The sequence below is a fragment of the Erpetoichthys calabaricus genome, chromosome 8 (genome assembly GCF_900747795.2).
Source record: "Erpetoichthys calabaricus chromosome 8, fErpCal1.3, whole genome shotgun sequence".
NCBI classification, from domain to species: domain Eukaryota; kingdom Metazoa; phylum Chordata; class Cladistia; order Polypteriformes; family Polypteridae; genus Erpetoichthys; species Erpetoichthys calabaricus.
In genome coordinates this window covers 73,850,517-73,877,884 of record NC_041401.2, presented here as the reverse complement: position 1 = coordinate 73,877,884, position 27,368 = coordinate 73,850,517, and the positions used below count along the sequence as shown (strand labels likewise).

The 27,368-nt window shown below is 40.7% G+C and overlaps 1 protein-coding gene across 3 annotated transcripts in view; it reads right to left on the bottom strand.

Moving 5' to 3' along the window:
• The window catches only part of LOC114656546 (dynein axonemal heavy chain 9-like), a 247,958-nt gene that overhangs the window by 199,923 nt on the left and 20,667 nt on the right, over positions 1-27,368 (bottom strand). For all 3 annotated transcript variants that reach the window (XM_051930715.1, XM_051930717.1, XM_051930716.1), the window contains exons 10-14: positions 26,408-26,641; positions 13,482-13,628; positions 12,350-12,534; positions 2,718-3,274; positions 1,859-2,031 (exon numbers count right to left, since the gene is read on the bottom strand). In XM_051930715.1, the coding sequence (XP_051786675.1) occupies positions 1,859-2,031; positions 2,718-3,274; positions 12,350-12,534; positions 13,482-13,628; positions 26,408-26,641 (1,296 nt within the window). The remainder of the gene's footprint in view (positions 1-1,858; positions 2,032-2,717; positions 3,275-12,349; positions 12,535-13,481; positions 13,629-26,407; positions 26,642-27,368) is intronic.

Here is a 27,368-nt window from a genome sequence, read left to right as displayed (position 1 = left end):
TAACTGGCTACCCAAGGGACAGCTGCTGGAATCTTTGGACTTTATATCCATTTTGGTCACAGTTAACAATTTCCTCCAGGATACAATCTCATAAATTATCTATGGATTGAGTTGACATTTTTTCACTGTGGAATTGTCATGTAACTGCATTTTTTATGACTATTGTAACATTTTCACATAGTTGTTCATATTTTGATAACATTCTTTATTTTCATTTATTTATGATAATGTGTCTGTTTTCATTTCTACTCTCTTAGTGATGATTTGCATTTAACCTAGTGCAAAAAAGTTACTCCTTTATATATACTGTCTTAAATGTATTTTTGTATAGGTGACTGATTTATAATACTGTATATATACATTTTCTTTTGGGTTAATTACTAGTAGGTGCAGTATTAGAGTCTAAAAGGTCCGTCTATATATTAATACTAAAATGACTGCCATGCACTGGAGGATTAAATAAACCCTGAGTGTTGTGGTTTAACTGTTCTTTACAGTTGGGTTCAGAAAAATTGAAAATTGCAGCTGAGTGGAACGAAGCAAGGAGAATTCTGTTAAGGGGCACAACTCCAGCTAAGTCTTATGGACATACTAAAGTATGGGACTCTATAACTCAACAACCTACCCTAGACAATTACTCTCATCAGCTTTTGAAGAAGAACACAAGCTCCACTTATAAAATATATTAATAGATACAGGCGGCACGGTGGCGCAGTGGTAGCGCTGCTGCCTCGCAGTTAGGAGACCCGGGTTCGCTTCCCGGGTCCTCCCTGCATGGAGTTTGCATGTTCTCCCCGTGTCTGCGTGGGTTTCCTCCGGACGCTCCGGTTTCCTCCCACAGTCCAAAGACATGCAGGTTAGGTGGATTGGTGATTCTAAATTGGCCCTAGTGTGTGCTTGGTGTGTGGGTGTGTTTGTGTGTGTCCTGCGGTGGGTTGGCACCCTGCCCGGGATTGGTTCCTGCCTTGTGCCCTGTGTTGGCTGGGATTGGCTCCAGCAGACCTCCGTGACCCTGTGTTCGGATTCAGCGGGTTGGAAAATGGATGGATGGATGGATTAATAGATACAATAGGAAACATTCTAAGCCTTAAAACAAAGTGTATGCCAGATCCAGTATCCAGGACAGAAGCAGGTCCAAACTCAGTGGCCACAGCTGGGTACTGACCCAGGATAACCCAGCTGCCCAGAGTACAGAGGTGATGCTATCAGTGTGAAACAGAGAAGCAGGTATATGCATGAACATCCACGCATTCTGCCTAACATATAAAGGTGTAAAAAAATGACACTTTCCCCAATGTCCTCTGTGTAGTTTGTCATCTATGCAGCTTGGATTAAAAGACTGGGTACATGAGCATACCGTCCAATACACTGGTGGGGCAGGATTTCTGTACTGCTCCAAATGATGCCAAGATATGCTGACTTTCCTCACAACCCTGTAATAATACTGCAGTAAAAAATAACTTAAGAAAATGAATGAATGAATGGGATTGTTCTGGGATGAGTGAATGTGATTGTTCATGACAAGCTTGCATCTCACAGTTTTGTGCCTTGGTCCAAATGCCACTAACATTATCTTTGTCTTACTAAGAAGGAAGCACTGTGCCAGAGCTTGTTAAATATATACGTAGAACAGGCATTTCATAGAGAGTGAAAAATGAATGCCAGCAAAAAGGAGAAAAGTACAATAAATGAGCTTCACATTCACTGAATTCCGCACTCCTGTTCAGTCTAAAAAAATAAGACAACAGGAAGAAAACTGACACAAGCTGATACAGATTCAGATGGCATAAAAGAGCTTTGCTAGGCACCTGGCAATCTACACTATTTTGTACACATTAAATAAGCTTGAAAAATGTACCTGAATTTTATCAAAGGAGCTAAGTTCCTCCAGGAACCTGTCCAAGTTGGCCATCTGTCTTTTGGCACCTTTGGACCAAGAGAGGTCAGCAGTGGGAGACTTCAGGACTGTAATAATTGAGGCCATCAGATCTTCAATGTCAGCATCTGGCTTCTGCATAGCACGCAGCTCCCCTACAGAATGAAAAGGCAAAGAATTCCATGTAAATGGAAACAACCTGTTTTATTCTCTTTCTTCAGGTACAAATGTAGTACTAGGGTGTTGTACCGTGTTAGCCATTATGAATGTAAAGAAAAGCCAAGCAAAATGACACCTTTTATTGGCTAACCTAATATTGCATATTGTAATCTTTCTAGTTAGCCAATAAAAGGTGTCATTTTGCTTGGCTTTTCTCTACATTCAGGTACAAACAAACCCTCAAAGGTGAAGACGGTTTCTGCAAACACTAAAAACAAGATGTTCCATCATAGCATGAAACAATGGAATTGAACTCCCACTCATCATAGTGCAGCACAGAAACAAAGTGTCTCAATTTTCCTTTACTGTTTCTTTAAGGTGACACTTTGTGACAATCTATACAGGGGTCTCATAAGAGACAGAAGGTTTGAAAATACTGCAGATATAATATACAGAGATGACGTGAAGTGGCACGCATCACTGACTCTCTAATGCCAGCCTCAGATCAGTTGAAAATAGCAGCTTACCACCTCTAAAAAAGTGATGATCAGATGTAGAGGACTGCATGCATCACTGATAATTGAAATATATTAATGACATTTAAGATCATTCAAGGTAAACAGAATTTTCATCACAGTATTCCCCATTTTTAAAGTTCTGCTGATATATGTCTTTCACCTACCCAAAGATTCAATGTCAATCTCTCCAACATTCTTCTTGATGTTGGAAACAATGGCTGAACACTTGTAGACAGACCTTTCATGAGCCAGGTGGAGTTCAGGCAACAGAGATTGGAGCTTCTTGATTTTTTTTCTCTGACGGGTAATCATGCGGATCTGTTGTTCAACCATGGCCTTGTCCTGACCCATCTGGGACAGGATTTGCTGTGTTCCCAGCTTACGTTCTTCAAGGACCACCTTTTCATGGTCCAGATCTTTTTGGAGTTTTTCTGAGGTCTCCAGAATGTTGTTAATATGCTCTAGTGTGCAGTCTATTCGACCATGCTGCAACATTAGGTCCACATATTTTTGTCGAAGCAGTGCAATAAACGCCAACACAAATTTCTCAAATGTGCAGTTTGTGAGGTGGCCAAAACTTCCTGCTCCTTTGTGGCCACCATCATTTTTGTTAATGGAGAGGTGCATGGAGGCCAGCAGATAAGACACATTTTCTTTTTGCTTGTTGCTCAGCATGTCGAGACTGTGGACTTGATGGAAGGCGTGACTCACTAGCGTGGACCTGCACAAAAAGAGTTAGGAGCAAACATAAAAAAGTTAATGATTCAGTTTTAATGCTTCACTACAAAAAATATTTTATCCATTGTTCCACTGATATTCTTCTATTCTAAAACATACAGAAAAGTAGTGTGGAGAGAGAAAGATTTAAAACGAAACAATTTATTCCTTAAACCATTATGATTATTTAGCAGCATCCAGCTAGGTCAATGCAGATAATTTAACCACTTATCCATTAAATTGCAAAAGTGATTTTGCTGCATGTCACAGAGGGCAGTGATCACCTTTGGGGCAAGAATCTTCTGGAAGATTCTCTGTAGGACATCCCAATTTGGGCAGTCAAATGACAGAAGTGAACGTAAAAGAAGTAAGGCCACAACCACATCAATTATAGTTTTGATGTGTCTGCAAAAAAAATAAAGCACCAGACTGAAGAGAAACAGATTGCAATTTTAAATGAGGCAGAGAAAACTGAAGTCAAAAAAACAGACTTTTGGAAAAACCAAAGCTTAGCAAAAAGTTCTGGAATTAAATTAAAAACACGAAGTGAAATAGAACACACATGATTTGCTTTGACCTTACTGATCCGTCTGTAAAAAAATATTTTGGATTGTCTGTATGGTACAGATTATTTACAAATGTCAGACAAGGTTCTCGTGGAATAAATAGATAAGCCCAATATAAGTAATTAAATATTTGTCAAAATAATAGCTTAAAATACTCTTAAAAAGTGACTAAATGATACGAGGGATGTTAAAAAAGTTTCCGCACTTTTATATTTTCATTGGAAACGGTGAAGGTGCGAGGAGTAGTAATTGGGCATTAAAAAGTTGTTACGGCGCTGGGAAAATTGCATCCCAAACGAAGGTGACTATGTGGAAAAGCGATGTAATTTGTTTTGAAATTCTTAATAGAGTTAAAAAAAAGTGCAGAAACTTTTTGAACATCCCTCGTATGATAAAACCTTACTTATTTAAGATTAATTTCTATCATTTAACTTTCTCTTTTAAGCAATGCTCTCACAAATATTACATGTGAAAATGGCATTTATATCAGACAGCTGGAATAACACCATGCACTAACATACGCACCCTCACACTACCATAACATCACTGTCTTAGCAGTGATCGCAACTGGGTTCAAGTTCCTAATGGCATCGGCAGCTCAAAAAGCCCAATCACAAAATGTAAAGATAAACCCAAAATAATTAATTCTGGTAAGACAAAATAGTGCAAAATATGATGATCAAACATCGACAAAGCTTTACACAATGGTGGAATGCAAAACAAAGAGTTAGGAGTCCTTTCAAATACATGATAAGAGAGTTAGCTCAAACAAGATTTAGGTAAATGCTGAACTATTCGTGTTGCTAAGCAACAGCAAATAGTGGATGTGGTTGTTCACGATGCCCAGCAGTGGTGCAGACTGACCCTCATTTACAGCTTTAAAATTCACATGAGCGTGTATACTGAACAAGCGCTCATCATAAAATGTCTCGGTGTTCATTAGTATGAATGTTACCATCTGATAAGATCAAACTCCATTACAACATGTGAATTGGAGTGCACAAATCTGCCGGGGTGTCATCTTATGCTTGATATTTTGATACCCAAAATTGGATTTAACTCCCACATTAAAATGTCAAAATACAAAAAACTAAACAAAATCAAAGTATAGTAACTGGTTTATTACGCAACAAGGATCACATAAATGAAAAGAGAGTATCAATACCACTATTACTACTTTAAGAAATACTATATCTTAAAGTTTGAGCATGGAGTAATGTAGGAGTGGTTTGATTGATACCTAGACATTTTACCATACAAAAATGAAAATCATTTCTATTTTATGCTTGATATTCTTCCTTAGTATCTAATAAATGGCAATAGTGCTTGTCACTGAGAATCATCTGCCATTCTTTCTCCCTTGCCTCCACAATGTGACTAAGAAACATTTAAAGCTCCTGCTTATAACTGATGACAGTTTTCCTTTCATGCTGGAGAATTAAATTGGTCCTTCAAAACTGAATAGTATTGCCTTTGCAGCAATGGTCAGCAGAGTGCAAAGATCTCAGTTTCAGCAAACATTTTGGTATACAGTGATCCCTCGCTATATCGCGCTTCGCCTTTCGCGGCTTCACTCCATCGCGGATTTTATATGTAAGCATATTTAAATATATATCGCGGATTTTTCGCTGCTTCGCGGGTTTCTGCGGACAATAGGTCTTTTAATTTCTGGTACATGCTTCCTCAGTTGGTTTGCCCAGTTGATTTCATACAAGGGACGCTATTGGCAGATGGCTGAAAAGCTATCCAGCTAACTTTCTCTCTCTCTCTCTCTTGCGCTGACGTAGGGGGGTGTGAGCAGGGGGGCTGTGTGCAGCTGCTTCCTGAAGGACAGGCTGCACGGAGCTTCGCATACTTAAAAGCTCAAAGGGCACGTATTGATTTTTTTTATCTGTCTCTCGCTATCTCTCTCTCTCTCTCTCTCTCTCTTCCTGCTCCTGACAGAGGGGGTGTGAGCTGCCGCCTTCAACAGCTTTGTACCGGCGGTGCTTCGCATACTTAAAAGCCGTATTGATTTTTTTTTTGACTGCTTGCTTTGCACTCCTTTGAAAAGGAAGATATGTTTGCATTCTTTTAATTGTGAGACAGAACTGTCATCTCTGTCTTGTCATGGAGCACAGTTTAAACTTTTGAAAAAGAGACAAATGTTTGTTTGCAGTGTTTGAATAACGTTCCTGTCTCTCTACAACCTCCTGTGTTTCTGTGCAAATCTGTGACCCAAGCATGACAATATAAAAATAACCATATAAACGTATGGTTTCTACTTCGCGGATTTTCCTACTTCGCGGGTGGCTCTGGAACGCAACCCCCGCGATGGAGGAGGGATTACTGTAGTCCTTATTTATAACACACAGTACAAGATGGATCAAATGAAGGATCTGTTACTGTTTAAATTAAAACTACACTCTGTTTTGTTATGTTGTCTAAACCTTTCTTCAAAATTTAGACTGAGTACCATTTTAAAATATATTAATGCTCTTGTTTCCATATTACAAGCAGTATTGACAGAGCAGGTCAAACTGGAGCCCTAGGCAGGGTTGATGGACATCACCCCTCGTTGTACATAATGGGTAGTGTGGCGAGCGGCTGGGGGTGGTACCCAGCCGGGTTGCCCGGAAGGACCAGAGAAGGGATTATGCCTCCTCCAGACCACAAGGGGGCGACCGCCCTGGTGGCTTTGGGGACCATGGGAAAGAAGCTTGGAAGCTCAACCCTACAGGGGCCTGTGGTCACTGCCAGGGGGCGCCCCGATGCCTGAGAAGCCCTGGCCCTCAGCACTTCCGCCACACCCAGAAGTGCTGGGGGAAAGAAGACCAGGGACACCCAGAGTGCTTCTAGGCGCACGCCGGCACTTCCGCCATACCAGGGAGTGCTAGCAGGTGCTCATTGGGACGCACCTGGAGCACATCCAGGTGGGTTTAAAAGGGGCCGCCTCCCTCCATTTGATGGCTGGAGTCAGGAGGAAGAACGCAAGAGCTCGGGAGGAGAGGAGTGGAGGTGGACCTAGAGAGAAAAGACATTGTGAGAGGCCTGGACTTTGGGGGTGAATGTGGGTTGTGTGCTGTGTTTCACTGTAAATAATATTGTGTAAATAAATGTGTGTGGTGTTTTTAACCATGTCTACCTGTCTATGTTCTGGCCAGGCTCCACAATGGCATCCCAGATGGGACTCTCCGCCTGGTTCAAGGCGGGGACCCGTCTATACAAATAATTTTGTGGACGGCCCGGCGCAGCAGGTGAGCACACACACGCACCGCAGGAGCAATGAGCACACAACCCCACAGGAGCGACTCACCCCACGGACCACCACCGGTCCACAGAAGGGCCATTTCCCCCTGGTGCGGAGTGATGACAACATGCGTAGCCGGAGTGCAGCAGGCTCCCACGAGCATGCCGTCGCTGAGGACACCTGGGATGGCTTCACATCTATGAAGGCCATGCTGAGGCAGGCACCTCGGACAGATGGGATCAGGAGGTAAGTGCCCTGCCCAACGGCAGTCGGCCCTGGGGGGGCCGGACTTGCGTTTTGTGTTGCAGGACCTGGCCCTGGAGCTGCATGAGTAGGACCCGCTTCATGGGAGACCTGCCCTCGTGGGATGGGCCGCTGGCCCCTAGGCGTCTCAGCTGGCGATGGGGCAATGTGGTGAGCAGCTGGAGGTGGTACCCAGCTGGGACGCTCGGAAGGACCGGAGGAGGGATTACGCCTCCTCCAGACCACTAGGGGGCGACAGTCCTGGTGGCTTTGGGGACTACAGGAAAGGAGCTTGGAAGCTCAACCCTATAGGGGCCCGTGGTCACCGCCAGGGGGGCGCTCCGATGCCTGAGGAGCCCTGGACCTCAGCACTTCTGCCACAACCAGAAGTGCTGGGGGAAAGAAGACCAGGGACACCCAGAGTGCTTCTGGGTGCACACCCAGCACTTCCACCACACCAGGGAGTGCCGGCAGGCGCTCATTGGGAGGCACCTGGAGCACAACCAGATGGGTTTAAAAGGGGCCACCTCCTTCCATTCGATGGCTGGAGTTGGGAGGAACAAAGCAAGAGCTCAGGAGGAGAGGAGTGGAGGCGGACCTAGAGAGAAAAGGCATTGTGAGAGGCCTGGACTTTGGGGGTGAAAGTGGGTTGTGTGCTGTGTTTCACTGTAAATAATATTGTGTAAATAAACGTATGTGGTGCTTTTAACGATGTCTACCTGTCTGTGTCCGGGCCAGTCTCCACAGTAATCAATATTATTACTCTTCAATGACCAGGGGTAGGCATCCTCCTCGGTGTCCAGAGCAGATGCCCCTTCACAGATGGCACCCCTTATATGTACATATACTGCAGATGGTGCCAGGAGCACAGGCCCTTTGACTTTCATAAATGGCATCCCTCAGATGACGGCAGCCTGTGTAGCCACCTATTTTAGCTAATGAAATGGCTGGCTCATAGTGATGAAAACACAGATGAATCTGTGAATAAATACATACCACACAGAGCAACCAAAAGTGTGTAGCTAAAAAAATTCTAAGAAATAACAGCACACAATATTGTATTTAGATGACGGAACCTGGCTTCATGCTCTGTATTCAGTGGGGCAGGAGGCATCACATGGAGCAACTTACTGCTAATTCTAAAAATACATAAGTAAAAAAGAAAGGGTCAACCTAATTATGCATCACTCTTCAGACATCTCAAAGCTTAGTCTTGCTCATTTATTCAACCTCAGTTCATCACAAATTAATGAAAGCTGTATTACAAATGTTAAAAGCTGAAAAGAGAAACTGTTGAAAGATTGGAAAGCTCCAGGAATTTCTGTTGTATCCTCATTTTGATTTTCATGTATTGAGTCAAGGAGAGGATAACCTGAACTTCAGACCTCACGTAGAATTGCATATATCAGCTGCACTAATAAAAACATTAGGCTTAGCAGCACACAGAGTTTCACCGTTTACAGAAATTACCTGTGCACCCTGTCTAAATTGTGAAAACGTTAAAGTTAAACTAAAAAAATTTATATTTGGAAATTTGATGAAAAGAATTATAAAACATTTAAAAAGGGTTTGACTCAGTCAGTGTTTTTCTGTTTTCTGTCATGACGCCTGGCTAAAGAACATTAAAAAAGAAGTGTTTATCAAGTATTGTGTTTTGATAGGTCATGCTAATGAAAGAACCCTACTGCTCAGGTATCAGAAATAACATTCTACTTCAAAATTAAGCAATAAACATCTTTAGCAATACATTGAAAGTATCAGCATATTTAAAACAAGCTAACATTAAACCTTTTGTTAAAATTTTGCAAATACCATCCTCTGTTGTTCACCTCCATTAATGACCCGATTATAATACTCTTCACTTCCGTTCTTGGCACCCTGAAAAGTTCTCCATAGTTTGTATCTTGCTGGATGTTGTGCATTAATTGGATAATGTTATTTCATTCTTTGCATACATTAGTGAGGATATGGTAAACAAGAATCATCAGTAAATGTTTAGATTAAAGATAGCGATCAAACTACTGTTTTTTTAAATTTTGTGATTATATTAGAAACTTTTTCATGTTATAGTAATTATGACAAAATGTTGACGTGAAGTGTATAATGTGTGAAAATTAAAGTCCACATATCAAATAAACACTTTCACAAAAGGTATAACAAAGCAAGAATATAACTGAAGAAAAAGAAATTGTTCAATTTATATATTACAGGCAATGCTTAAAAAATTGTTACTATTACATAATAAAAACCTACATTTGATTTGAATCTGTAACAGCTGGTGTAAATTTATGGTACTTGTAAAAGTTAGTGCTGAAGGGATAAAAGCAGACACACAAACACAGCTCAATCACTTCTTCTTGGTGTCTTGTTGAGCAAACAGACACCACAGTGCCTATGGTGGATGCTACTTTTCCTCCCACACGGACATTCACATCAACATGCCATTTGAACAATTTTTTTTATTGAAGAATCCAAGAATAAAACTGCATAAAATATATTCAAATAAATTTTAATTCAAGAATAAAACTGAATTTTAAAAAATTGTTCAAATTCAGTTTTATTCAAGAATCCAAGATGGAGCAGCATTACCACTGTGACAAATGGTTGAAAATAAAACGTTCAACTTTGTACTTTGTACCTTCAGCAACATGTCAACTGAGCAATTTCTTTTTCTTCAGTTTTACAGTAATCCCTCGCTATATCGCGCTTCGCCCTTCGCGGCTTCACTCCATCGCGGATTTTATATGTAAGCATATTTAAATATATATCGCGGATTTTTCGCTGCTTCGCGGGTTTCTGCGGACAATGGGTCTTTTAATTTCTGGTACATGCTTCCTCAGTTGGTTTGCCCAGTTGATTTCATACAAGGGACACTATTGGCAGATGGCTGAGAAGCTACCCAGCTTACTTTTCTCTTTCTCTTGCGCTGACTTTCTCTGATCCTGACGTAGGGGGATTGAGCAGGGGGCTGTTCGCACACCTAGACGATACGGACGCTCGTCTAAAAATGCTATCTTTTGTGCAGCTGCTTCCTGAAGCGACATGCTGCACAGTGCTTCGCATACTTAAAAGCTCGAAGGGCACGTATTGATTTGTGCTTGAAAAACAAACTCTGTCTCTCTCTATCTCTCTCTCTCTCTCTCTCTTTGTCTGCTCCTGACGGAGGGGGTGTGAGCTGCCGCCTTCAACAGCTTTGTGCCGCGGTGCTTCGCATACTTAAGCCAAACAGCCCTATTGATTTGTTTGCTTTTCTCTCTATCTCTGTGACAGTCACTTCTCCTGACACGCACTCCTTTGAAGAGGAAGATATGTTTGCATTCTTTTAATTGTGAGACGGAACTGTCATCTCTGTCTTGTCATGGAGCACAGTTTAAACTTTTGAAAAAGAGACAAATGTTTGTTTGCAGCGTTTGAATAACATTCCTGTCTCTCTACAACCTCCTGTGTTTCTGCGCAAATCTGTGACCCAAGCATGACAATATAAAAATAACCATATAAACATATGGGGGCGGCACGGTGGCGCAGTGGTAGCGCTGCTGCCTCGCAGTTAGGAGACCCGGGTTCACTTCCCGGGTCCACCCTGCGTGGAGTTTGCATGTTCTCCCCGTGTCTGCGTGGGTTTCCTCCGGGCGCTCCGGTTTCCTCCCACAGTCCAAAGACATGCAGGTTAGGTGGATTGGCGATTCTAAATTGGCCCTAGTGTGTGCTTGGTGTGTGGGTGTGTTTCTGTGTGTCCTGCGGTGGGTAGGCACCCTGCCCGGGATTGGTTCCCTGCCTTGTGCCCTGTGTTGGCTGGGATTGGCTCCAGCAGACCCCCGTGACCCTGTGTTCGGATTCAGCGGGTTGGAAAATGGATGGATGGATGGATAAACATATGGTTTCTACTTCGCGGATTTTCTTATTTCGCGGGTGGCTCTGGAACGCAACCCCCGCGATGGAGGAAGGATTACTGTATTCTTGAATAAAAGCAAACTTGTTTTATTACACCTTTTGTGAAAGTGTTTCTTGGGTATTTGGTCCTCAGTCTTCACACATCCTACACTTCACGTCAAAATTATGTCATTATTACTATAATATGTGAAAACATTTGCCGTTTTAGAGTTATGTTCAGCATTTCTTGCCTCGCATTTCCTCTGTCATTCTATATTTACACAGATTGTTATAGACACCAAACACATATGAAATGTACGTATTTCAAATCATAATATTGCATTGCCTATATAATTCCTTACAAACGCACCACCAGATAAACACTTCAACATAGACTTCAGCTATGAGGACTGCAGCAGGGTGATGCCTTCATCTGACTGAATGGGGGTGGGGGTTTAGCAGGCTGCTTTCTGTTAATCTAATTTGCAAAACAAATGACAATGATAAGGAGATACAAGTTTGTGTATGTCAGGAAAACTTAAGGAGGTCAGGGACAACAAAAAAATCGTAAGCTTCAGGGATTCTAGTGTTAAATTTTAGCTGCAGTCTGAATGTAGCCTCAGTATACTAACATTGATTTTTCCATTCATTTTTATCATCACTTTTCTCTAGTATTGCTCTAATTTTCATTCAAGGGTCTTTTGTATTTGTATTTCTGTATTCTCCACTTCATTATGAAGACCAAACCCTCATTTCTCCAGTATCTCTTGCATAGACATTCCATGTAATTCTTAAATGTTCAAATACATCAACCTATTTTCAGATCAAAACAGGATCAAACCAGTCTATCACAGGGGAAACTCACAAATGCTTTCACACCAAGTATGCCATTAGGATCTCGGAGGAGACCAAAGTACTGAATGTGAGAAAAACCATTGTGGATACAAGGACCAGACAATGGCCCGTTCAGGAATCAAACTCAAATCACTACACTGATGACTGAACAACATCTGCTCTGTAGATATTCAAATATAAAAGCAAACCTGAGTCACCTCTCTGTTAAAGTTCAGAGCTCTTAATGCATAGGATACTCATTGTGATCAAGACTGGAAGGAAAATCATTTTTTTGCTCACACAATGTGGAATCAGTAGTTGGTCTTCAGTATCTTACCTGGACCAGTGTGGAACATAGTAGATGTTGATAGTGTTAGTGAAAGCTGGAAGTTCACGGCACCAGTGGTGGAACAATCCCCCAGCAGAGAAAGCAATTATCACGCAGCGCAAATTTTGAGTGACTTTTTGTGAGAAATACTCCCAGGCATCTTCTTTGGTGAAATGCATACCTTCCTTGGTTATCTTTTAACAAGTTAAAAAAGAGGAAAAAAAATAAGGGTTACGGCAATAAATTAAAAGTATTAAATGATTTTCATTTTTATTACCATTTCTAAAAGAAAACATTTAAAAAGTAAATGAATGCCAAAAACCTGATTTCAGTTGCAATGTTGACAAGTTCTTTATAATTCTTCACTTTGCTCAACACAATAGATACCAGAAAGTTTGTTTTTCTAAATATTAAGACTTACTAACAAGGTAAAATGTCAATCATCATCCAACCCGCTATATCCTAACACAGGGTCTCTGGGGTCTGCTGGAGCCAATCCCAGCCAACACAGGGCGCAAGGCAGGAACAAATCCCGAGCAGTGCGCCAGCCCACCGCAGGGCACACACACCCACACACCAAGCACACACTAGGGACAATTTTAGGATCGCCAATGCACCTAACCTGCATGTCTTTGGACTGTGGCAGGAAACGGGAGCACCCGGAGGAAACCCACGCAGACACGGGGAGAACATGCAAACTCTACGTAGGGAGGACCCGGGAAGCGAACCCAGGCCTCCTTACTGTGAGGCAGCATTGCTACCACTGCACCGCCCCATGGTAAAATGTTTTATTTTAAAAGGCACTGAGCCTCAAGATACACAATTTTAACAACTTAAAGCTAGTTTATCTTATCTTAGTCCCTTCTTGAATTAACCAAATGACAAAAGAAGAGATGTGACTTTGTAAAAAAAAAACTCTTTTCTTCCTTTCTGTGATTTGTTCAGCAACCTTCACAATCTCTGTAATGCAGTCCTATTAAATGCAGGCCATGATGGAACCCTCTCCAAAAGCAATTTGCACACTGACCTGGAAAAATTTAAAAGCCAATCTAACTGAATTTTACAAAAAGACTTGGTGAACCAAAATAAATGGAGACACCACACTTAGAGCAGAAAGAGAGCGGTCAAGCGTATCCTTTACCTCACTGCGCACTTTATTCATGATGGAAGCTTGCTGCTCCTGCGTAAACAAATGAGCCATGGACCCGGAGATAGTAAGCTGGGCGACATAGTCCATCACACTGTTCAATAAATGGTCCTCCATCAAAACCAGGACCACTCTCTGTCCCTAGAGGCCAAAACAGTTGTGTCATTGTCCAAGTGATTAAAGAAAACAGTAGGATTAGTTCAGAAGGCTTATCATAAAATGTAAAAGTTAAAGAATATAAAACCTAAAAACTGGAATTCAAAACTTGATGAATCTATAACTAAGCATGTTAAAGCTGTTTCAGTGGCTCAAGTGGTCCAAACCTCTATTACGACATTTCAAGTTCCAAGTTTATTGATAGATGCATGCTTGACGAACATGCAACACATCATCACTTTCCAGAGCAAGGATCAGCAACAACTTAACAAAATAATAACTGTGTTTTAAACATTTGCATTTAGGGTACAGTGAAAAATAAAAAACATCCCAAATTTATATTGTTGGGTGATAATTAATAAACAATACAGATTGACTACATAAATAAGAAAGTAATATAGGACAAAGAAAAATATTCACAATAACCTATAATTACACATAACAATGAAAATTTACAATTTGCTCCTTTCTATTACTGGGGTTGACAAAGTACAAGTCATATCCCGTTATATTGAATACCAAAGTAACAAATTTTTCAGAATAAGGAATACTTTTTGTTGGCCCAGACAAACATTCATACAACATCATGTTTAATAGAAAAAATTTTAACGAAACATAAATTTCAGGATAACAAATTTTTTTTGACCAAAAATGGCCACCAAAGATGATAATATGAAGCACAAAATACTTAGTACCATGCCTACACTTTCGCAGAGTCTCTGGAACCCTGCAACAGACTGTCTCTTTCTTGTTAGACCAAAGGAAAGTAACAGTTTGTTGAGAAATGTCTGGTCTTGGGCAGTCTCTGCGAGGCTTGGCAAAAATGTAGAAGCAACATCATACGTTTAGCCAAATTCTCAGTCAGTGTTCCACTGAGCGTCCATGTGGGTAGTTGGGTTGTGTGTAGATACTGTACCTGGTCAAGTTTCATAGCAGTTCTCAAAGTTTTCTTTGTGATGAACAAAGTGAGAAACTGCATCAGTTTATGCTAAAAAACCACCTAACATCACATTTTCTTTCTGTATTCAGACATGTTGTTGTATCTTCTGGTGAGATAGTGATGACACACACCTGCCAACTATATTATTAATGAATTATTTTATTAAATCCAATAACAATGAACAAGGTCCTAATCTCTTACAGTGCAGGCCTTCATTAGAACTTCTTGTCTCTCATATCAATAAATTACCACCCACTCCCTGGACAACCCTGTATCAGAGTAGCATACCAACACCCCCTACTAATAGCAACTGGAACTGCAGATGGCTAACATGGCTTACTTAAGTCTGTCCAGGATACAACACCCACCTCTTCTTAAGCTAATGTAATTTCATTGTAAGGAATCTAAAGAAGGTCATAGCCTAAGCTAACAATACACACAAAAATGTATCCCTTGTATAAAACACAAACTTCACATTCTATGTGAACAACTAAACTTCCAGCACATTTTTCCTTTTTTTATTTAAGTCATTTTTCCTGCAATCCACTTTTAACTAACAAAATCTTTGAGTTGAACAGAAGGATGTCTCTTCTGTTCTTAACGTCTTAATGGCTTTAAATTTATATGTGAGTTTCCTTCCATAGCAATTTTCTAAAGGACTGGTTGGTTCAATGCCCCCTGCAACAGCTGGGAATTTAGAACTATTTCTTTCTTTCTCAGAATTTATGTCAGTGTCCATGCTTGAAACATGCTCTACAAAACTTGGTTTGATTTGATCACCATGTCTTCTCAGAGGCTGACCATGACCTAAAACTATTGAATAGGAAATGGGGCCAGTAGAGTTTTCAGTAACAGAATCCATTTAGGTCCATAACTGTAGTTTCTAACCCATACCTCATCTCCTTGTTCAAAACATCTCATTTTCTGGCCCTGATTTACAGTTATGCTCTGTATTCATTGTTTCTTTTTTCATTTTTCCCTTTTAAATTAGGCACCAGAAGATCAAATGCAGTCCTTAACCTTCATGACATTAAAATTTCAGCAGGAGATGACCCTGTAGTCATGTGAGGTATGATCCTGTACTTGAACAAAAATCGTGGCAATCTTGTCTCTATTGTACCTCCTTTCATTTTTTTCATCCCCTCTTTCAAAGTCTATACTGATCTCTCAGCAAGACCATTAGATGAAGGGTGAAAAAGTGCAGAAGTGACATGGTCTATTCCTTTGGCTTTTATAAATTTAGCAAATTCTGCACTAGCAAAGCATATTCCATTATCTGAAACCAGGAATTCCATGTAAATTAAAACTTTGACTTAGCTATTCAATGGTTGCTTGAGTTGTCACTGAATTCATTGCAAGTGCATCTATCCATTTTGAATGCGCATTAACAATTACTAAAAACATTTTTCCCATGAAAGGGCCTGCATAATCTATGTGAATTCTAACCTAGGGTTTCTCTGGCCATTCCCAAGGATGTATTCTCCCTGTCTCTGACACTCTTAACACTTTTTCAGTTCTTTTTCAAGATTCTGATCCATCCCTGGCCACCAGACACAGGATCTCACCAGTCCTTTCATTTTTGACATACCATTATGTGTCCTATGCAGTTGTTTCAACAATAAATTACAACCTGGAGGTGAGACAACCACTCTTGCTCTCTCCAATCTCGCACGCTTAACGCTGCTCTCCTAGAGTAGTATGGCTTTAAATTTGGTTCTGTGATTTTTTGGCCAACCTTTATAAATGTATTCCCACACTTGTGATAAAATCACAACTTTTGTAGTCCACTGTTTTACCTGTTCTGTCTGCAGTGGAGGATTCTCTAAAAAACTTCCATCATTAACACTTTCTCTGCATTTTCACTGTCCCCATCTGTCTCTGGCAAAGGCAATCTGCTCAATGCATTCGCATTAGCGTGACTTTTTCCAGGTCTATACAAGATTTTATATTCATATGCTCTTAGCAAAGTAGACCTTTTCTGGATTCTGGGTGAAACCATCTGTGGTACAGGTTTCTTTTCATTAAACAACATTGCCAGAGGTTTATGATCAGTGTAGTTTGGGAAAACACATCCATGCAAATATTTATGGAATCTTTGGATTCTAAAAATCACAGCCAACCCTTCCTTGTCGAATTGGAAATATCTTCTTAAACATGCCCTAACTATTGCACTTTGGAAGTCAGGAATACATATTTATTACGTTTGAGACATAACCCAGCCTCTTCTAACCCTGCAAATTTTATAAGTGTTCCTCATCAGTGTCACCTTTCACCAAGATGACATCCAGGTATACAGCTACTGTACATGTGGCACACCTTGCAATAAGTTGTCCATAAGCCTTTGAAATATGGCAGGAGCGGAGGAAACTCCAAACAATTATAGGTAAACTTTCCTTTATGTGTGTTTATGATCTGAAATTTCTTGGACTGTTCATCCACTGTAATTTGCTGATAAGCATGACTCAAGTCCAGTTTGGTAAATTTCTCACCCCTGGACAATACTGCAAACAAGTCATCAACTCTGGAAATTGCATATTGTTCTAATAGGGCAACTTGGTTCACAGTCAATTTGTAGTCCCTGCATAATCGAACTGTGCGATCTGATTTTAATAGGGAATGATGGGAGCAGCCCACGCAGAATATTTCACCGATGTAATAATTTCCTCTTTTAATTTCCTCCTCTATTTTAGAACACCTGGACCTCAGTCTAATAATTCTAGATGTACTGTAGCTGCCACCTGAATAATTGTACCCTTCAGTGTACCCACCTTCTCCTTAAAGAAGTTAGCATGCCTTGAAAGCACTTGCTGCAAAGTCAATGTCCCAATTTGAATATCTTTAACTTCTCCCAAATTCAGCTTAATCTCCTAAAGCCAACCTCTGCCTAATAAATTAGACCCTGCTCCTTCCACGATCACCAGAGGTAAGTCTCTCTGCTGCTGCTTGATATCTGACATTTGCATCAGTCACCTCCATTATGTTTATTGGCTCTCCAGTATAAGTTTTCAGCACAATGTCAGTCTTTTGCAATGGAGGGCTCACTGTGTCTTGTTTACATGACTCTTTAAACTTTAACTCACTCATATAGTGACAATACTACCAGTGTTAATCTCAAAGTGAACAGGTTTGCCAGTGATGTTCATTTCCTCTTCAAACGGTTTAACTCGTTTTATGTTATTACTCATAACACTGTACAGGGGAAATCTTGCTCCACTTGCTCCTCGTGTTTTCTTTGTTTAACGTTTGTGCACGGTGCTCTCTACCCAGCTCGTTTTTTCTTACTTCTACATGCTTTCGCTATATGCCCTACTTTGCCACATGCATGGCACTTCTCATATTTAAACTTGCATTTCGATGGCATATGCTTCCTCCCATTACATCTATAATATTCTTCAGTTTGGTGGTGTCTCTCTTTTTTGGGCTTCACATGCATTTTTATATTCCAACTCCTAGTTTGTGCATGATGGTACGCCATCGCCGGCACCTTTGCTTGCAAATGCTGTGCATTCTTATTTGCAGTTTCTACTACAATTGCGACATATTCATCTTGCTTTAGCTCCCATCTTCAGATTAGAAGAGCACCAGTGGCTTGGAATCACCCCTGTGGCAGACCAGGAGAGGTCAAGGAAGAGCAGGTCAAAGCCCAGTGTTAAATGTTCTAAACATCATGCAACAAGCATGTTACGCAGTAAGCTTGATCCAGCAGAGGACAACCAATTATTTTGTCCTTGGTTTACTGTTTACTAGACACAGCACAGCAGCTAAAGGGCCGTCTTGTGCCACTACCATTAGAGATGGCAAATCACCAGCGAACCCAGTTATAATAGTATATGTATTTTCCCCATAATCGTTACAGAAAAATTTCCATAATAACGAAAGGTATTTCTTAAATATGAATGCAAATTCAGAGGATAGATAGATAGATAGATAGATAGATAGATAGATAGATAGATAGATAGATAGATAGATAGATAGATAGATAGATAGATAGATAGTGTGACGGACGGCCAGGACCCATACCCGGCTGGGTGCAGCCATGGGATGCACACTTTGAGTACTGAGAAAAGCGCTATATAAATGTAATGAATTATTATTATTATTACTACATCCCCTGAAACACTTCGTGGCAGTCCCCCTGGGTTGCATCAGGGCCACTATTGTGGAACACCGGAGCTCATCCCTGTTGGGTTCCATGGCCATCGCCAGGGGGAGCTGCACGGCTTTCCGCAGCCACACCCGGAAGTGCAGCCTAATTAGACCAATTACCACCTGGAGCACTTCTGGGTGAGCTGTAAAAGGAGCTTGCGGCCACCACTCAGGGCACCAGAGTCGGGAGGAGGAGGGCAAAGCTGCCTGGGACACAGGGAAGACGTGTCCCACAGCTGAAGACAATAAAATCTTTTTGTTTATTTTACCCGTGTCTCCACTGTCAGTCTGTGTTGGGTCGGCTTCAACCGAGCTCTTATTCAACGATAGATAGATAGATAGATAGATAGATAGATAGATAGATAGATAGATAGATAGATAGATAGATAGATAGATAGATAGATAGATAGATAGATAGAAAACATTATTAATTCCAAAGGAAACTGCAGAGTTACAGCAGAAGACAAAAAAGGCACAATTATGCATACAAATACACATAGCACAAGAATGATATATAAGTAAATTAGCAAAGTGTACGTATTTACTAAGTGCAAAGTGATTAGAATGACACAGAATTATAAGTTACAGTTTTACGATACAGGATGTCAGTCACTGTCACAGTATATTACACATAGCACCATTGTCTGTTAAAATGTCTGCTTGACCAGCTCAATACCATTCCACACACAGAAAACAAGACCACCTTGGCTGAGGAGTGACTCATTATAGAGCCTGATGGCTGAGGGTAGGAACGACCTTATATAGAAATCCTTGAAGAAACACAGTTGTTTCAAATGTGCTCCTCTGTTTGCCCAAACCTTCATACAGGGGGTGAGCGTCATTATCCAGGATAGTAAGCAGTTTGCTGAGTGACCTCTGTTTTACCACTTTGTGTAGTGAGACCACCCTGACTCCTAAGATTGAACTAACATTTTTAATCAGTTTATGTACTATGTTGGCATCACCTGCACTAATGTCATTTCCCCAGCACACTACAGCTTTGAAAAACACTCTTGACATTACAGACTGGCAGAAAACATATACAATAAGAGTGGCCTGCATACACCAAGTTACCTCAACCTCTTCAGGAAATAGAAGTGACTCTGACCCTTCCTGCATCCAGCCTCTGTGATGGTACTTCACTTAAGTCTGTTTTTCACAGGCACCCAAAGTATTTATACTATTTGTCCTCACCAATTCCATATCTTCACCATCAATGAGAACCGAGGGCAGAGTAGCCTAAGCTTGACACTTCTGAAGTCTTTGATTATCCTCTTTGTCTTATTGATGTTGAGATGCAGGTGGTTCAATTTGTACCTTTTACCGAACATGCCTTTTCTGTATTTTGTCAATCAGCCGTATTTGGTTCTCAAAATGTATCGACATTGACTCCAAGATATTGAAAAACATATTTAAAAGTAAGGAAAAAAAAACTGCTACTGCTTCCTTTGTGTCCCTTCAAAACTTGGAAGTCCACCCATTTATTGACATACACTGCCATCTGCTGGCTGCAAAAACTGCTGCTTTTTAGACTACCCTAAATGATACAAAGTGCTGTTGCTGTTATCTGAAAGAGTGAATCAAATATTAATGTTAAAGCTTTGTCTAAAACCCCAAAGCTCATTTTTAATTTAAACCTGCCTGCTAGTTTTACTTTACACAGATGTTTTCACTTACTGACAAATCTCCACTCTTGCCAGCTCCAGGATGAGGCACTGCAATGAAGACATCAAGCTGACCAGTGCAGGGGTGCAGAATTAAAGTGTGAGAATGGTGAATTACTGGAGTGCTTTACCTATATGTCCCTAAAAGCAGGAGACACAGCCTCCAGAGTACTGATGCATTGAACAATATAGCCTGAACCCTCAGATGGAGCTAAAAAAACATTCTTATCAAAAGTATGTCCGGGACACCTGCAAATTGATTGGGTGTTCTTTAGGAAGAGTGTTGTGGAGTTAGGTTAAGCAAACCTTCTTCCATGTATTAATGTGCGCATAAAGCAAGCTGCTCTTTCGCTACAAGGTAACTTGTTTGTAATGAAAGATGCTGCAGCCATTAGAATCTTATGTGCCAGACTCTCTGGTCTTTGGTGCAGCTTGCTATTTAGAGGATACATAACTACTAAATGACTTTTTACAATGAAGACTATCAAGATCTAGGGAACTATAGCACAATTCTTTACATTCATTTCTATAACTGGAGAGAGGAAGGCTAAGTGACTTGATTTGGGTCACACTTTTAAGCAGTGGTGGGGACTGATCTGTAAAGTGAGATTTTCAGTCAGGCACCATTGTGACTAGGCTACTAGGTCAGATGATTTAAGAGAGTACGGAACGTGTATCTGCAAGTGGCCACTAGGGGGCAATGCCTTCATCATCCCACAATTGCAGAAGGTCTGGTGGCCTTAGGTGAAGGAAAAGATGATGGGCTCAAGGTCTGACACTTTGGAGGGACATTATATTTATCAGCTGTAAATGCATGAATCTCACAATCCCAGGATTTACCGGTACTTTGTACTTGTGGTGGAGACCTCAATATGAAAGTTGCCTTCAGTCGTTTTATGACAGATTACTGGAGTTAGGATATATCAGATAATAGATGAAGACATCAGGAGTAGAGGAAACTGTGGTTACACTAACTGGTAAAAAGGACTGCACTAGAACAGCAGTCATAGCAAACAATGTTGTATGTGTTCTAAACTACAAACTAAGGATACCATATGGCAAAAGACTAAGCATTTACTGTTTCTAAAATTCATTTTTGACCAGATGGAATGGAAAAGACAGCCAGAGCATTAAATATTCAACACATTCAGTTTGAATTTGTTCACCGCCTGCGTCTCACCCACAAAGGCTTTTTGCCATGTGATTTGCTTTTGACCCTTTGTGTCATCAATGTTCCCTAAAAAGTCCCCAGTACTTTTATCCATTTGCTTTATGATTGCCCCCAATGCCTCCTATGTTTCCTGTGTTTCCAACTCTCAGTCTATAAAAGGTAATTCCTTTCCTACCACTTATTGTTTTCTTGGATCTTTGTGCTCTGTCTCATAGTCCTTTTCAATGTACTCTTTTCATTGAGCACTATTACTGCAACACTCACTTTAGTTTTGAAAAGGAAGGACCCCATTTCTATTCTCCCCAAACTCTAAAAATCATTCTTTTAATATTCTAGTTCCTTTAAGAACTTTCTGCATCTTAAATTAACAAGTTATTCATTTCCATTATCAAGAAGTCTGCTAGGGGACTGGATCTCTGTGGTATATATATTAGCTCTCTCTCTCTCTGTCTCTGCTTTCTTTTCTTTTGGCTCAGCTGGATGGTTTGTGTGGATACTCCCTCTTGGCATATTCTCTGTCTTTACTTTCTTTGCACTATTCACAGGACTATATATGGTCTGGAACAGGTGGTCAATGTATGGGATAGGGTCCCTTTAATGATTTTTCTTCTTTAAGTAATGATATGAGCACTATGTTATTTCATACATTCCAATACAAACCTGAACACAAAATAAGACACGTAATCCTAAAGCTACTCTCCAGCAATGGTGTCAAAACTTTACATTAACATTCACTTTGATATCTCAAAGGAAGGCACTACATTATGTCAGTTCAAGGTTTTCTGAAAATATTACAAATGAGCCCCCTGATAAGATACGGGTAATAAATTGTTACATACAGCTCTGAGATTAATTAGCCCTGCCCACAGCCTTGAAGCAGCCACTCTGGGGATTACAAGTGTGACATTTGTGATTTTATTGGCTAATGGCTGAAATTGGTAAAGCTGCAGATGACAGATTTGAACTGACATTTAAGCAAAAAAAGTACCAGTTCCCTTTTTTCACGCTGATGTAATAAAGTTTCATCGCAGAAATATCACATACTGTGGTAAGAAAAATGAGGATTGACACTTCGAAGGTTAATGAAGTGGAATCCTGGCAGCCTTTATTGATATGCGATAGTATCAAATGATTAACTATCTCATTAAAATTAAGGAACCTCGGAGGCCAGTTAATTGCCAGATGAACAGATCTTCACTAGACAAATCTGTTATGTCGCTCTCATTTGCTTCGCAGACTGAGGGTGGACGGCTTAGCGAAGTGGAACTATCGGAAAATCTGGACCGTGTGGGGCAACAGACTGCATTTCATGCACTTGACCCTCTCTGAAGGCAAAAATGGAGGAAAGTCAGCACATCAAAACTGCCTTCACTCTTTTCACCACAGACAATGTAGGTCATTTGTTTTTCTTCCCCTGTCGTATTGTTAAAGAGTATGTAAAATAAAACTATGCACATACTGTATATTTCTTATGTACATTGTAGCATTGTGTTATTTCCAAAACTTTGGAACTCTTGCTTTACTTCCTTACTACATTCACTTAGCATACTGGGTTTTTAGGGTTTCCCCTTCTAAGCCACATTTTGTAAGTGGAACCCATTCTCAGTTTTCCTTTAAAACCTAATGTTACTCAAGTCAGGGTAGGGAGTGTGCAGTGGTACAGTGTGTTGCCACAACCACCACACGACGAAACAGCTTGGAATCCCAGTTGGCAACCCCCCAGGAGACACGTGGCCCAGTCCCACCCTCCAGAAATTACTGTCTATCTGCTGCAGCCAGGTGTTACATGGGTGTTCCCTTGGCCTGGTCCAGCCGCTCGGTTCCTCAACAACGAGGATCCTGCCAGCTGAATCACCCTCAGGGAATCATGCCACATGGCCATAGTGCCATAACTGATGTTCCCTCACAATATGCCTTATTTGGAACTCTGTCTGCAAACACTCGTTCAACACAAAGTCAAACCAGCAGTACCCAAGGATTCTCCGAAGGTCTTCATCTCAGGTCATTGGATAGTGTCCATGTCTCACATACATATAGCTAAACAGGAAGCACCAAGACTTTAAAGATGTGAACCTTCATCCTTCTGCAGAGATATAGGGAGTGCCACACACCCCTTTCTAACATCCTTCTGTACCCCATGTTGAAAATCCTACACCACTACCAGCCTGAGGCTGAGTTCTACATCACTGTTATATGATGTCCTTGTAAAGCATGTAAATGGTGTGCTTTTTGTTCACCTGGATCCTATTCAAAGTCCTCCGTCCATGGCACATACCCCACTAAACCCAACTGTAGAAAATAGTGTTTTAAGAAGTATGCCCACATAATTTCCATATTCCACCCAAAATATACCATTCAAACCTATCAACGAACCCTAATGTAACCACTTACACAAGCACAATGCTTATGATACATATAAATTTAAACAATAATCCAATTAATCTCGGATTTCAAAAAGACTGCATTGCTTAAGTGCTTACTAATTGAAAGTGCTTTTCAATGACATATTCTCAAAACCAAACATGTTAATCTGATTTGAATGCAACTCTCCATTTTACTGACAATGAAATCTATCCCAGTGTTGACTCCATTTTATGGTATGACAACAGGGAACCTCAGCATTTAATACGGAATACACAATACACAGTATAGGCATGATCAGCCATGAAAAAACATTTTATTAGCCTACTGAGATGGGCAGAAGCCCTTTTACCATACTAATGTGAACTGGACATGAGAACTCCATTCAGCAGTCTAACCATCCCTTAGATCATAGAGACATGAGGCTATCCTGCCAGCATTGAAATAAAGAAGAAACCATCTTTAGAAATGGAACCAGTTCATTGCAGTGCACATTCAGGCAAACATCCACAACCAGTCATTCAATTTAGAAGTGCCTGGTTTGGGATCAGATGCAGGGCTCTGAAGATGCGACGTAGTAGTACTTGCTACTATGTCTTAAGGGCACCCCATAAGAAAAGTTTTAGATAAATCTAGGGGACTTCGTCCCCGGCTCGCTTTGCTCGCCAACTTTCACCAAACAAATCTTTGAATTCTCACAGATACGCCTCTTCATTGGGAAGAAACTCTACTTTTCACTGATGGCAACACGAATTAGACAATCTACAAGTATCAGACTTAAAATTTAAATCGAACAATATATTCGATTTCTTTTTGCTGTTCCATTATTTCACCGAGTAATAATTTCTGTTTGTTTGCGCTTTTTTTTTTGACTTTCATTTTGACTTTTTTTTGACTATCATTTTTTTGAGACTTTCAAATTTTGGTACTTTCATTATCTCTAACCTGTTCTGCATGTGTATCGTGCCAACGTTTAGGATTTTTTTATTATAATAGAGAGACAATTATGTGAGAGAGGCAGTGGCGGGCCGTCAGGGCCTGCAAGGCCTTCTCTGCTGGCCTAAAAAAATATCTGAATCACAAACTGATGTTAATTATATTTTGTCCATGAATACTTATTAAATAATTCCAAATAGTCTGTCCACTTCCTTTCATAGCTTTTCCGATGGTTGTGCTGCGCCTGCTTCCAGACATGTACATGTATTTTCGTATTAAAGCATTTAACCAATCACATTTCAGCCATCATTTGTTGCCAGACAGGGTCAAAGTGAAAGAAGTCTGCCAGGAGGTCTTCACAATCCGTTCTGCAGGCCCTCTAACACAAAATAAATGTTGATTAACACTAGAATTACCAGAGTCTACGAAAAAACTCGTAGATCCGGCCCACCTTAAAACCGTTCTCACCTCTCTTTTGTCTTCTAAATGTGCCGATTATGAGGAGCAGCGAGCAGCCGGCTATTCCATCCCCCACCATCGCAGAACGTTCACTAAGTTTTCCCAGCTCATGGCTTGTTTGATTACCTGGGAGTGACTGAACTGCTGGAGTTTTAGAATAGAAATAATAGATCGCTATTTGGAATACTTGCATTTCATGCGTGTTCCGTTTCTACAGTAATCTGTGTAAACACATTGCTAAAACAGAAACTTTTTCATATTTTAGTAATAAATGTTACAAAATGTTGCTTCAACCAATCAGATTTTGAGTTGGTTTCACTATGGCCCTCTAGCAGGCGTACAGCAACGTCACCGTATTCAGACCCGTTGATTGGATAGAATGGCGTAATATAAAAATCTGAATGAGAGCATCATGGGGCAGCTGTACACATTGGTATGTTTGGCGGTGACCATTCCCGTGTCCACTGCTTCTGTCGAGCGGACATTTTCAGCCCTAAAGCGAATTAAAACTTATGCCAGAAATACGACAGGGTAGGTTCGACTTTCAGCATTAGCTTCGATGGCAATAGAAAGGGACTTCCTGATGGAACTGAAGCACACGTATAATCTGTACGACAGAGTAATTGAACGGTTTTTAAGGAAAGAGAGGAGGATGGATTTTGTTTACAAATAATCTGAATTTTTGGTGAGTAAAATGTTGCGATTTTCCTAAATAATATTGCAAGTTTATGAGTTATTATTGATGTTTTTATGTGTGTCGCGGGCTGTAGCTGCAGTAGAAAGGAACTTGTTCACCCCTGGTTTGTCTATTCAATAAAGGCATTTATTGTGGCTACAGGAGTTATCTATCTGCGATGCAACGGCTCTTTATACTGTATTTCTGCATATTAAGATGGTTTTTATAACCATAAATTAGTTTTTGAGGGGCGGGTTGATTCAGATGGAGCACTACTGAAGGCCTAGGTGTGAAATGCACGGTCCGCCACTGGAGAGAGGTATTTACAGTTTAAGGGGAAAAATGTCATTCTGGACCTAGGTGCCTTTTATTACAATCAAGGAGTAGTAAGTCAGAGATAAGTTTCCTTACCTGGACCCCAGCTGTGACACAGGCATCTGCCAGCTGGGATTTTATGAAAGCCTGTGGCTGAGCCGCCCTGGCATGAGAGTTTACTTGAATGACTCTAGAACTGCTTAAGTGGGCTGCCAGTCTCACCAGTGGCATGCATATCCCAGCACAACCTTCTCCACACAACAAGGTATGGCCAACGTAGTGAGGACCAGAGAGGATGCGGGTTAGCCGACACACCAGCTCAATAGTACTCTGCCAATAAAAAAGAATACCCAGTAATTAAAATAGTGTGTAAGGAATGCAGTGTTCACCCATTACTTTCCTGGCAATAGTATCATATAAATCATTTTATGTATATTAATTCCTTGCATACACAGCCATTCATATAAACAGGGGAATTGCTAATGCAAAACAGTTTCTCGTACAGGGATAGTTTAAACTCACTAATCAATCAACACAACTTTAGTCAGTGCAGGACACCCGTGGGAACATGCAGAGAGCAACAGAGGTGTTGGGGTTTTGGATTAAACCCGCAGTGAGCCTCTTGGTTTATCCTATAATAACTAGGAAAAATTACACCACCTTAATCAGTGTATGCTCCCAACCTCCTCCTCCTTAGCTAAGAGTGAAATAGACAGCATGAAGCCCAGAATGCCTCCAGTTTCTCTCGGGCCTAATTTCTCCAATGTGGCCTCCGTGGTAAAGCAATGCATGAAATCGATACGGCACTTTGTTTTATAAACCCTTAATTGCATTTTGAAAACAAGCAACGTAAATGCTCATAATGAAACGAGGTAAATTGCCCTTAACTGCTGAAGTTTTTTAATAAGCAGGACGTAAATGTTTGCAATTTGCTGGTTGAGAGAGCTCCCTAATGTGTTTGATTGCAAACATGCGGCGCCTGATTGCAAACACAGACGCCACCCGGCTAATGACCATGTGCCCTGCCCTGTTGTGATTCGAGAGAAGCCCCTGATGA